The sequence below is a fragment of the Colias philodice genome, chromosome 25 (assembly GCF_061535455.1).
Source record: "Colias philodice isolate Cphi_HAF_F1 chromosome 25, ilColPhil1 Martin Lab GWU primary, whole genome shotgun sequence".
Taxonomy (NCBI): Eukaryota; Metazoa; Arthropoda; class Insecta; order Lepidoptera; family Pieridae; genus Colias; species Colias philodice.
Window position 1 is genome coordinate 4,766,561 of NC_143110.1, and position 14,233 is coordinate 4,780,793.

Below are 14,233 nucleotides of genomic sequence, written 5' to 3' on the forward strand. Positions count from 1 at the left end.
TTTTTTTTCGTTGAGATATTGGTTTAGCTACAATTTGACAAATTTTAAGCTGAGAGGAAATGAATGAATGTATTTTTTTTCCTTCGTGCGTGGGAGGCTACAACCGCTCACCCCCCCAACCGAGCGCCAGCTGACGTTCACGAGGCTTTATAATCTCAATCTCTTGAGAGGAAATAATTAACCAAATTTGCACCTGGCTCCCGGACCATAACTGAAAATGTTCATCATCTAATTCGTAAAATATAATGGCTTAGCTCTTTGTGTGCACGCCATTTATTTCTATCTTAGCTTAGTTTGGCTTAGCCTAGCTTAGGTTTGAAATAGCTTAGTTTTCGGTCTGCAACCGGCATAACAGTAGAATAGATACGGCATAACGGTAGATATTCCACCGTTGAGGGAAATGTCAGACATGAACCTCTATCTAAAAGAATAAAATTATTTGAAGAGAAACAATAAAAAAGAAGACACTACGTATGTAAAAAAGAAAAAATAATAGGAACCTTATACAAAGAAAAACCGATCTTCACTACGGGGAAAACGTTGATAACCCGGATATGGATGAGGTAACTGGTAACGTTTGATTCGGCTAAAGAATCATTTCTAAAAAAATTAATAAACACTGATCAACAAAGACAATACATTGAGGAAATAGGAATCGACACGACTGCAAAGTGAATGGATGGAGCTACGAAGAAATTTGAACTAGTTCCAATTTCGGAAAAGTAATTAAAGGCCACTGCATACGTTACGGGTAAATACTTCGGACGGGACGTAAGCAGGACGGGCACGTGATTGCCTCGTTCAAAACGGGAACGTGGTGCAAACGCATACGCACCGTGGCATTGATTCGGATCTAACGTGCTAGTGTTGTGAACAACGAAAGATGGATTTTTCAATTCAAGAATTTGCTTTAATTGATATTACTCTAGATGACGACGAAGCTACGACCTGTTAGTTTGTGGTGTATTTGTGTTTAAAAAAAAAACACAAATATAGTAAAAAAAATATTTATTTTTCACAACACAACACAACTTTTATTCACAATTATTATAACACAATAATTTACTATTTAATTCACACAGTATAGAATTTAATGTATTCTATACTTTCGCCAAAACTTTAAATTGTAAGTACCTTAAAATTATAACTTTACCCCAGAACACACTCTACAATAACACCACACAGTATGCCCAACAGTACTCACCCCAAGCAACACCACTTCTTTTCTATAATCACAATATACATTTTAAGCCAATTCATCATAGTGTAATAATTATTTACGAAATATGGATAATCTATCAGGTTAAGAGTTATTTAGTTAAAATTCAATGATATAGTACAGTTAGAAAATGAAATAGACTCCTTTAAAATAGCTGACTCTTATTCGTGTGATGTTGAATCGTGTAAATCGCTGATTCCTAATTCTGAGCTCTGTTTGAAATTATTTACTCAAAATATTAGAAGTATTAAATGTAATCTGAATAGCCTACTCCCTCTTATTGTCAGGTCGAATGTGTCCTGGGATTGTATTATATTAACGGAATGCTGGCTTTTGTCTACACAAAATATACCCCATTTGGATGGATACCAATCTTTTGCATCTGCAAACAATCTGACGCAAAATGAAGGTGTCGTGGTTTATTATAAATCAAACTTAATTATATCGGTTGAAGAAAAAATAATACAGGACGCGAATTGCTTGGTTATCAAAATAAATTCTGATACCGTTGTTTTAGCAATTTATCGCCCCCCAGGTTATAAAAACGTTAGTAATTTCATACAATCATTGGATAAATTGCTACAAGGATACTCATCGACGTTAAATGTATTTCTAGTTGGCGACATAAATATAGACATAGCAAATGACAGCAATGATACCAATAAAGGTCATTATTTAGATATGTTAGCTTTTCACGGAATTCTTCCAATACATACAATACCTACACGCAATAAAACATGTTTAGACCATGCCTTAGCCAAATCAAAGAAGATCACTCGATGTCTAGTAATTCACACGAGTGTGACCGATCATGATAGCGTCGCGTTGTACATTGCTATTAATTATCAACTGAAGGCTTCTAAAACTATTAAACGCTTTGATTACGTTGCTTTTGATGATGAAATAAACAGCAAGGATTTTGGTTTCATAGCTAAAATAGAAGATGCTAATATTGCTACTGATGCTTTTGTTAATATTCTACGTGACTTAATTATGCGGCACACTAAAATTATAACTGTCTCTTGTCGAAAAAAAATACTTAAACCATGGATTACTCCAGGCATCCTAAAATGTTTGAGAAATCGAGATAAACTACATAAGAAACTAAAAAAAGATCCGAGTAACGACGTACTAAAAATTACTTACAAACGATATAGAAATTTTTGCTCAAATTTATTAAAAAAACTTAAAAGACAGTACGATTCATTACAAATACAAGAATCTAAAAATAATAACAAAAAGCTTTGGAAAACTCTGAAAGATATAACATTTACAACAAAGCATAAAGAGTCATCTCACGAACTGTTATGTCATCAGCATCCCTTACAATCCGTGAATGACGTTAATAACTTTTTTGCAGATATTGGCAGGAACCTAGCGGACAAAATTATTAACAGTCCCCTTTATACAGCATATAACACTAAATATACTCACCCCCACTCATTTGTTTTATTACCTACGGACTGTAAAGAAGTTGAAGGACTTATTAATAATCTTAAGAATGATAGTGCCATAGGTTTGGATCTGATTCCGAGCCACATACTAAAAACTTATAAAGATATTTTGACGCCAACCATCACACATATCTGCAACATTTCTCTGGCCTCTGGAGTTTTTCCGAGGGCTTTCAAAAAATCTAGAATCCAACCCATTTATAAAAGTGGTGACAGAAACTGTGTCAACAATTATAGACCAATCTCTATTTTGCCCTCACTATCTAAAATTCTTGAAAGGCTGATTAATTTAAGATTAATAAAATTTTTAGAAAGTAATAAAATATTATCAGATTCACAATTTGGCTTCAGATCAAATAAATCTACATCGGATGCGGTACATAAAGTGACAAATTTTATTGTAAATAAACTAGATACTAAAAAGAAAGTAGTTGCCATATTTATAGACTTAGCAAAAGCATTTGACACGGTTTCTGTCCCAATTCTTTTACAAAAATTAGAAGATATTGGTGTTAGAGGCACTCAGCTTGACTTATTTAAAGACTTTTTAACAAATCGTACACAGTTGGTTAAGATAGATGAATATACCAGCGAAGAAATTCCTGTTTGTTTTGGTGTGCCACAGGGAAGTATATTGGGGCCAACCTTGTTCTTAGTTTATATTAACGATTTATGTCAGCTAGCCTTAACTCATGGTGAAATAGTATCTTTTGCGGATGACACAGTCCTACTTTTCTATGGTAATACGTGGGAAGAGGCAATTTCTTATGCCCAATCTGGTTATGATACCGTTTGCAAGTGGTTATATAGCCATGTTCTTACACTCAACACAGATAAGACTAAGTACATGGCCTTTCATCTACGAAACAGAAACATAGGAACGCAGACTTTTCTGATCAAATCTCATCGTTGTCTCAACTTTGATAGCTCTACCTGTTCGTGTCCAATACTTCAATGTACAAAATCTATGAAATATCTGGGTGTTGTGTTGGACGATAAGCTAAATTTTCAGGAACACATTGATTTGTTATCTGGAAGAATACGCAAACTTATCTGTGTATTTAAATGCCTGAGAAACGTTGCGGATAAAGATGTCATAAAATCTGTATATTATGCCTTGTGTCAATCCCTCCTCTCTTATTGCATAACCTCTTGGGGAGGAGCACCGAAAACTTCTCTGTTAAAACTGGAAAGAGCCCAGAGAGCTGTACTAAAGGTTGGTTCCTTCTTACCCTTTTATCACCCAACGACCGCCCTCTACGCAAAATGGGATGTTTTGACCGTTCGTCAACTCTTTGTTCTTCATACCATTCTCAGACAACACAGTTTACTGATATATGACTCTCAAAAATTAAAAACAAAGCGTCGATTAGATAGAGTTTGTGATCAATATACACCCAATACATCATTCACTCGTCGTTTCTTTTGCTTTCAAGGTAGTTATTTGTATAATAAGTTAAATGGTAAATTGTCTATTTATTCATTGTCTACAGGTGCTTGCAAATCAAAAACTTTAACATGGCTAAAAAGTCTCGATTATGAATCTACTGAGAATTTAATACGCTACGTAAAACTATAGTAAATTTTATTATATACATAAAACACACACACACACACACACATACATACACATACACACACACATATACTCGCACACACTTTCACACACACTCACTCATATACTCTACAATATAGGTACCAAATCTATTCTTGTATAAATTGTTCACTTTTTTTATCTTTGGTAAAATGTTAAATTTTTATCTAACATTTAAGATATTTTATTTCCCCTTTTGTTTCTCTTTTGAACTATATTTTGTACCTCTAAACGGTTTATTTCATGTTTTTAATATTATGTTACTAAGCAAATATTAAGCGGTTCGACTGGGTGAGTGCCTGGCGATCTGCATTACAGGCTTTTGCCTATCGCAGACACCAGTCCTCTCCAATTTATACTATGTAATACTATGTAACTGTAATTGTAAGTTTTTGAGGAAAATAAATAAAATATTATTATTATTATTATTATAGGATAGGGATTCGTCCCCTGCACCCCGCGCGGTTACTGGTACTGGTGCTCCTCTCAGGCTAAGCCGGTGAAACCGTAGCTTAGGTGGTTATGCGACCATTAAGAGAGAAGCCCCTAAACTAAGAAATCAGCGTGTTATATACGTACAATATTGCTGATACCGCGATATAGGCCGGTGGGGTTTATAGCCCAAGTCAGCAATATTGGACAATGTAACACAATGTAATAACAATGTAACACCTCCCTCCTTTAAAACGGAACATCCTACAATAAAAGGATGTGAGTAGAAATAGTAAACAAGAAATAGTAAATAAGAGGAGGTAGGGTATTGAAATTGAAACAAAATAATCTCGAAAGATCTAAAGTACTGAAATTGAAATTAAAGCAAAATTGAAATAGTAAATATAAAAGAAAAATAAAATTTGAATAATGATGTAGGGATGCAGAGAAGAATACGTGACACAAAAAAAATAATCAAAATTTAATAAAATAATACAGAACAATAGTAATTTTATGATGTAGGAACTAGCATAATAATAAAAATAAAAACAACAATGTAGAATTGAAATAGCACAACATTTATATAATATAAGAATTGAAATGGCATAACATTAATTTACGATGTAGAAATTAAATCATTAATGTAAGATTTAGTAATAAAATTAAACAATTGAAATAAAACATTTTACAATTAAAACAATTTATGATTTAGAAATTAAAATAAGAATAACATTATTCTAGGATTTAGTAGTAAAAAATTGAAATAGTATAACATAAATTTACGATATAGAAATTTAATTAAGATAACATTAATCTAGGATTTAGTAGTAAAATAAAAATACATTGAAATAGTACAACATCGATTTACGATTTAGAAATTGAATTAGGATAATAATAATCTAGGGTTTAGTAGTAAAATAAAATAAAAAATTTGAAATAGTAATAACACATCGATATTGGGTCTAGAAATAAGATTTAGAAATTAATATATAAGCTAACATTTATATAAGAAATAGGAATAAAAATTAAGGCACATAAAAATAATATGAAACTGGATGTAACAAGATTTAGAATGGCAATACAATGATATTTAATTAAATTCTAAATTTCTCCTTATAGATCTAGGAGAAGAAGAGTCATCAGATACTTCATTCATTTCAAAATGTGTTGTTCTTGATCTGTGCTCTATGTCTGTTGTCGATCTTGTATGAACACGATTGAAGATTTGTACACAACAATTAGAATTTTGTCGACTTCGAGAATTACACAAACAGCGATAAAGTTTATATGAAATGAATGAAAATACTGTTATTGATAATAAGGTAGTTATAATGCTAAAGTAATAGCCGTAACGAATGTGATACGGTTGGTTTTCTATCTTTGTTAATTCGTCGCTATTCTGATCTAATCTATGAGAAACATATTGTAAAGAATCGAGATTGATGTGAGATAACTTTATATGAGTAAGATGAGGGATGCTGTTATTGATTCTAGTTTTGGAACAGCAATCATCTTCTATAATATTAAAAGTAGGAGTTTGTATATGAATTTTAAGTTCAAATTCACTAGAAGGCGTGAATTGTAATAATTTATGAAATGCTTTACAATTTTTAGGCACTTTAAGAATACCGGATCCAACTATATCATAATCGTTAATAATATCATCACAATTCATTGTTAACTTAGAAATATCTGATTGTACATATACCCATCTATTATTACTAATTTTCTGCCATATATCTATACTACCAAGAATTAATTTATAGTCACAATTAGTGGGGAGTTCATGAATGTACTCTGTAAGGATAGACACTTCACACGTGGGGTTAGAAACACTGGACTCAATATTACTGAGTTTACACACATAAGATTTGCTCATTATCACTTTACACTCACTTAGATTGTCAAACGCAAAGTAAGTTAACTTGTCCGTGGTTATTGCCAAGTATTTAGCGTTAGGTTTTATCATTGCAAAAGAGTGCGGGTTATTGATGTCATGAGGAGTTGGTAGAGCGTAGACATGAAATAGATTGTACTCTGTAAGTGTAACTAAAGGAATCTTAACAACAAAAATAAGCTTACTGTCGCTCATAAATGAGGAAATATCGGCAATGTCAAGAAGGACGTGTATATTATTTAATGCGATAGGTACTGGAAAGTTGACATTAATTTTATTTAAGCTAGATGTTAATTCTTGAAAAAGTTGAAGTGGACTTAAAATCGAAGGATGAACTACATTCAATTTGCCAAAAAGAATAGCATCAAGTAAGTTTCTAAGATTGGAATTTAAAATCATAAGGGAACTTTCGAGAGCATTAAACGTCATAGCGAGATGAGAATTGACTTGGAGTTTATTTGTATTCTCAGAAACTGATTCGAATATTTTGTTTAGCTTTTCCATATTTTCATTTAAAGTTAGTTCATTGTCATTGAGTCTGTGAATAGTTTGATTAAATGTGGAAATAGTAGAAGAGACGATATGTATATTAGATTTCATTAACGTGGCCAAGTGTCTTTGATCATCTTGGACTGCGTTAATCGCGTCAGTAAAAGCTTTTGCGTCGTCTTCGTCGAGAGTACCAAATACTTGTTTCAGTATGGGACCTCCGAAACCTAACCAAGCTGTTCTTTTAAATCTAGACTTATTAGATGAAGTGAGATGAGACAGAGAATTGAAGTTATTAAAAACATTAATGTATAAACTTTCTAAAGGACTAAGGACATTTGTGCAATCAATACGCAATTGGCTAGAAGGATGATTATAACAAATAGATTTAGCAGTTTCAAGATTATGTTTAAGTGTTTCAAAACGAGGTTGCAAATAAGAAATATCAGAAAACGTTAAGATTTTGTAATAATCGTTAGAGTATTTCACGGTACCGATAGGATCAAAGAAGAGACCGGGGCTGTTGATGATAGGAGTCGTTGGATTTGACGATGATGTCATGATTCCTGGCGCGATGGCCCTGGAAGAGAATTTTCATGAGCTAGTTTAATTTCGTCAACGTGAAATCTAGTATGTTTGCGATTGATGAGAATAGTAACGTTGTTGTTGTTATGAACTTTAACGATTCTGTACGGGCCTTTCCAGATGGGAGACAGTGCTTTACGTAATCTATGATGATGTTTGATATATACCATATCCCCGACATTATAAGATACCACTCGCGAATGCTTATCATAATACTGTTTCGATCTTTCTTTACTTCTAAGAATATTTTCACGAGCTAAGTTTCGAGATATAGAAAATTTATGCTTAAGTCTTTTAATATAGTCAGGATAAGTTAAGTCAGGTGAAATGTCATAAATTGAACTTGGAATATGGGGCTTACAACCAAATAAAAGTTCGTGAGGAGTAAAGTTAGTAGATGAATGAACAGCGGAGTTATAAGATATTAGAGCGGTAGGAAGATATTTATGCCAGTCATCTTGATTTTCACTAACATATGATTTGAGATATTCTTTGAGAGTTGCATGACTCCGTTCGAGAGCACCATTAGTTTGCGGATGATACGGAGAAGAAAAGAGATGTTTAATCTTAAAAAGGGAAACAACATTTTTATAAACTTCAGCGATAAAATGGACACCTTGATCAGACAAAAGCGTCTTAGGAATACCGAAATGAGAGATAAACTGAATAAGACATTGAGATGTTTGTTCTGCCGTAGAATTCTTTATAGGATACGCCATAGAATACTTAGTTAAATCGTCTTGAAAAGTGACAATGTAGCGATAATTCTCAGGACCAGATTCTGGTAATGGACCAACGATGTCAGTCGCAATTCTCTGAAGAGGCTCATGGGAAGTAGAAGTTATTTCCATGGGAGCACGATTAGTAGCACGTAACGCTTTGTTTTGCTGACATTGAGGGCAATTTCTAACATAAGACTCGATTTCGGATCTCATATTTTTCCAGTAATATAGTTCTTTCAATTTACTATACATGCGTGCAAAACCAGAATGTCCGCCTACAGGTGAGTAATGATTGTCTTTTAGGATAGTTGGGACTTCAGTAGGGGTAGGATAGATCATTTTGTTATGATAAATATTAATCTTAATTCCAGTTTGATTAAAAACGTAAATAATCATCTCATAAATTAATGTAAATCTTAGTTTGTCAAAAGGATTTGAGAAATCAGATATAGAAATTTCTTTTACATTAGGATGATATATAACTAATTGTTTACGTAATTCTTTTAAGACTAAAAATATATCTTTATAAGATGCAGATTCAAAATGATGGACCTTTGTAAAAAGATGAAAGTAAATCTTGTTATTAACTGTTGAAATTTTGATTTTATGCAGTTCCTTTTCTGATAGTATAAAGGACTGTTTGTCATCTAATAATTCTAAGATATTATTGCAATAAGGATTTGAGTCATCTAGATCGATTGATGTTGGATAAGCTATAACTGAACAAGTTGTCTTTAAAAGATTTTCATTATGTTCAACAACTTCGGTATCACACATTGTGGGACTAGAACGGTTTCTAATAAAGGATTCATAGGATAGGTTGGTGATAAGTCTTGTACCGTCAGTGTCGTTGATGTCGTTAATAGCGTTAATAGGAGGTCGAGATAAGGCATCAGCGTTAGAATTTACTCTACCAGGTTTGTAAATAATTTCATAATCATATTCTTCTAACTTTAATCTCCAGCGCACCAGTTTACTGCTGGGATCTTTGCAATTAAAAAGCCAGACTAATGGGCGATGGTCGGTGACAATTTTAAATTTCCGACCGTAAAGATAGGGTCTGAAGGTTTTAACACCAAAAAGAATTCCTAACAGTTCTTTCTCAGTTGTACTGTAATTACCTTCGGCTTTATTAAGTGTTCTAGAGGCATACGCGATTGGGAGATCTTTACCAATATCACCTTGAGATAAAATTGCGCCTAATGCATAATTAGAAGCATCTGTGGTGAGTATAAAATCTTTAGAAAAATCAGGATATTGGAGAATGGGAGCATTAGTCAACATGGATTTAAGGGATTCAAATGCTTGAGTTTGGGATTGAGACCAATTGAATTCAACATCTTTTCGAAGTAAGGAAGTAAGTGGCTTTGTGATTTTGGAAAAGTCTTTAATAAACTTTCGATAATAGCCTACTAGGCCGAGAAAGGATTTTATATCTTTAGGATTTTTAGGAATAGGATATGAGATAACAGCTTTTACTTTATCGGGATTAGGAGATACACCTTTATCAGTAATAGTATGACCGAGATAAGCGACTTCACGACGAAGAAATTCGCACTTATCTGATTGCAACTTTAGATTATGTTCTCTAAGTGCTTCGAATATGAGTCGGAGTTTGTGGATATGGGAAGACAGATCGTGGCTATAAATTATGACGTCATCTAAATAAATAAAGCAGTGGAGACCTTGAAGACCAGAGAGGACTTGGTTCATTAACCTTTGGAATGTAGCGGGAGCATTTTTCAAACCAAATGGCATTCTTGTGTATTCAAAGTGACCATTGGGAACTGAAAAGGCTGTTTTTGCAGCGTCGCTATCACTCATACATATCTGGTGGAATCCAGATGCTAAATCCAGGGTACTGAAATATTTGCTATGTCCTAATTGGTCAAGGATATCAGTTATATTAGGAATAGGATAGGCGTCACCGATTGTAATGTCATTGAGTTTCCTGTAATCAATTACGATGCGCCATTTCTTTTGGCCAGAAGCATCTTGCTTCTTAGGAACTACCCAGATGGGTGAAGACCAGGGAGAATTAGAAGGCCTAATGATTTTTTGATTAAGCATTTTGTTAATTTGATTATTAACTTCCTCTTTGTGGCATTCAGGGTATCTATACGTTTTTACATGAATGGGTTGAGAGCTAGTAGTTTTGATCTCATGCTTAAGAGTATTTGTACAAGTTAAAGCATCACCTTCAAGATGGAACAGATCAGAAAACTCGGTACACAGATCAAAAAGAGCTCGAGTTTCCTCAGGATTAAGATGTGATGATCTTATTTGTTCGTGCACCCTATTTACTCTCTCTAAAGATGTTTCAGAAACCACATTCGTGTTTGAAATTTGGAATTGATCAATTAAATCACAGGGATTCAACTCAACTGAAATTGAATTAATTATAACGTCAGAGCTAGTAGTATTCAGGACAGACACATTAACGTGATTATTACTTTTAAGTGAAACTAGACAACCGGAGATGAAAATTCCATTCTGAATTTCGGTTTTTTCTACGAAACCAGTGGTTATTTTAGGATTTGTGACATTACACTCAATAATCATTTCGGATCGAGCCGGAACAGTGTATACAGGTTTGGTAAAGTGGAGAGGAATTGAATAATTATCTATCTTCAGGATATTGGTCTCATAATCGATCTTAGCATTTTTAGACTTAAGAAAATCATTGCCAATAATTCCATCAAAATTAATATCAATAGAATCAGGAATTAAATTAATATCAGTGATAATAGAATGATCTGGGAATTTAAAATCAAATTTAATTTGACCAAGACTTTCAGTATACTCAGATTGTTTATCGATACCTTTGAATTTTATAACTTTAGGTATCAATTCTGGTTCATATTGCAAAGATGATTTTTTCAAAAGTGAAATAGCTGCACCAGAATCAACAAGAAGTACTAAAGGCTTGTCTGAGTATGAGGATTTAACATAAACATGAGGTAAGTGAATTTTACTATTATAATTAATTTCATAAATAGCTTCAAAAGATTCTGAATTGGTATTGTTCTGAGTTACTCTATTTGGAAGATTAATAGTAGATTTGCAAGTTGTCTTAACTGAATTATTAGACCGATAACCTTTCGATATAGGAGGATTAGGAAATGTAGAATAGGTAGATTTAGTACGGGACTTTTTCGTGTTAAATGATTTAGGAGTTACATTTGACTGAGGAGATTGAATTGATACACGTGATTGAATCGATTTTCGAGATTTAGTAGATGTAGGAGATTGAGACGATTGAGTCGATATAGGAGATTGAGACGATTGAGTCGATATAGTAGATTGAGGCGATTGAGCCGATATAGGAGATTGAGACGATTGAGTCGATATAGTAGATTGAGGCGATTGAGCCGATATAGTAGATTGAGACGATTGAGTCGATATAGTAGATTGAGACGATTGAGTCGATATAGTAGATTGAGGCGATTGAGTCGATATAGTAGATTGAGACGATTGAGCCGATATAGTAGATTGAGACAATTGAGCCGATATAGGAGATTGAGACGATTGAGCCGATATAGTAGATTGAGTCGATTGAGCCGATATAATAGATTGAGACGATGTAGGAGATTGAGCCGATATAGTAGATGGAGCCGATATAGTATAAGATAAGTCATAAGTCACGTCGGTTTGAGTCGATGATTCCGTACGACGTGGAAACGGAATCCTTCTTAGTTTAAAAACGAGTCATTGTTACTATCTTCACAAATCTCATGAACTTTATGTTCAGAGTGATTTTGTCGCCGAGAATTATTATATTGGCGCTTACGACATTCCGTAATATTATGGCCTGCATGCTTACAATATCTACAAATTTGAGAATTAGAAAATGGTGCAGTAGTATTTGAGCTAGTTGATGGCTTTGCATCATGCGAAACAGTGTGAATATTACGTTTAAATTGACGATTGAGGAAACAGGACCTTTCTGTGTGACCTAGTTTCCCACAAGAACTACATTTGGGCCTCTGTTCAATAGTCTTTGATGACTGAACGTAGTTGTACAATTTTTCTTCTTGCACCGCGAGATTTATAGCATCACATAATGTCGTAGGGTTACGACATCGAACAATTGTGGATATATAGGACGGCAACCCTAACAAAAAGGTATGTAAAGCAAGGTCTTCCGTGCTAGCTATGCGCCCTTTTAATTCGTCCGGATTTTTAGTTGAATGCGCGATATCAGTTTGAAGACGAGTAAGGAATGTCTCCAGTCTTAAGCTATATTGCGAAACAGTTTCAGTTTGTTTTTGTTTGCAATTCTGAAGGTCTAATAAAAGGTGATCTCTGTGTTTAGTCTCACCGAAAGTGGCCTTTAAAAATAATTTTAAGTCCTGCCAACTATCAAAAATTTTCAGTGAACACGCTAATTCAGCTTTTCCCTCTAACTGGGATATAATAAAACGATATAGTATGTCTTTCTGCCTACTGGATGCAAGGCTTATTGCGCTCTCGCAATTCTTAATAAACGACGATAATTTTTGTCTATCGCCGTCGAAAGGTTTTATAAATTTAAGTAAGACATTAAGAGGAATATTTTCGGTTTCAGACATAACGGAACACTCAGACTTAGTCTCGTTTTTGGACATCTTTTACAATGATAAAATATATTATAACGTAATAAAATAAATGGCAATAAAAAGTAACGAAACACTCACAGGAATGCGGCGATGACGACACGCAGCGACATATGACACCCTATTGTGTATTGTGTCGGTGGCGCGATGTATTCGTGTTACCGGGTTTCGTAATACACCGGTATAGCTTTTGTAACTCGATGGCGAGCTATGAGGCTTGGGCTGGCTAGCTGGCTGGCTAGCTGGCTAGCTGGCTGGTTGGCTGGCTGGCTCGGTGGCTGGCTGGCTGACTCGGTGCCTGATAGGAATCAGACACAGTGGAGCAGCGACGGCAGCAGCTGGTAGCGGCGGAGGTACAGGTGCCGGGCAGTGAACCCTCGGCACAGGGAGAATCCTTCTTCAATTTGCAGCGGGCGGTACTAGTACCCTCGTGAAGGGCGTCGTAGTGGGCCCACCGTGTGAATCAGGTCGACCTTGTCAGGGTATGGGCGACCAAGGGATGAAAAATCCCCTTTACTTCTGACACCAATGTTAGTTTGTGGTGTATTTGTGTTTAAAAAAAAAAACACAAATATAGTAAAAAAAATATTTATTTTTCACAACACAACACAACTTTTATTCACAATTATTATAACACAATAATTTACTATTTAATTCACACAGTATAGAATTTAATGTATTCTATAGGATAGGGATTCGTCCCCTGCACCCCGCGCGGTTACTGGTACTGGTGCTCCTCTCAGGCTAAGCCGGTGAAACCGTAGCTTAGGTGGTTATGCGACCATTAAGAGAGAAGCCCCTAAACTAAGAAATCAGCGTGTTATATACGTACAATATTGCTGATACCGCGATATAGGCCGGTGGGGTTTATAGCCCAAGTCAGCAATATTGGACAATGTAACACAATGTAATAACAATGTAACAGACCGTCAAGAAAAAAAAGGAGATTTTCTGTACATCCTACATGACATAAAAGAGAACAAGAAGGAGAATACCACACTCTCTACAAAGAACTTCTGGATGATGAGACTCAATTTTCTCAGTATTTTCGTATGACAAAAGAATGTTATGTTTTACTGGAAAAAATACTAAGCCCTCTTTTACATAAGAAAGATATTATGAAAAGAGCTATCACACCTCGAGAACGATTAGCTGTATGTATCAGGTAATTATAAAGATATATTATTTATATTTATGCATAAACTTCTTAAAAATATTTCAAAATTGTAATCACGTAACACTGCAA

At 34.4% G+C, this 14,233-nt stretch overlaps 1 protein-coding gene across 1 annotated transcript; it reads right to left on the bottom strand.

The window, feature by feature from the left end:
• Window positions 1–6,154: 6,154 nt before the first annotated feature.
• LOC149477348 (uncharacterized) lies at window positions 6,155–13,894 on the bottom strand. Its single transcript, XM_089711021.1, has 3 exons — window positions 13,069–13,894; window positions 6,564–7,665; window positions 6,155–6,214 (listed from the first exon to the last, which is right to left on the bottom strand). Exons 1-3 carry the CDS (start codon window positions 13,098–13,100, stop codon window positions 6,155–6,157), a joined length of 1,194 nt encoding a protein of 397 aa, XP_089567147.1. The 5' UTR covers window positions 13,101–13,894.
• Window positions 13,895–14,233: the final 339 nt, after the last annotated feature.

Bases quoted from the DNA above. Each gene is read 5' to 3' on its own strand.
- LOC149477348 (XM_089711021.1), bottom strand. From the start codon at position 13,100: ATGTCGCTGCGTGTCGTCATCGCCGCATTCCT. The intron at 7,666-13,068 runs GTGAGTGTTTCG...ATTCTCTTCCAG, and splicing joins GTCGTCATCGCCGCATTCCT to GGCCATCGCGCCAGGAATCA. The intron at 6,215-6,563 runs GTGTGTAAACTC...TTAATATTATAG, and splicing joins TGATAATGAGCAAATCTTAT to AAGATGATTGCTGTTCCAAA.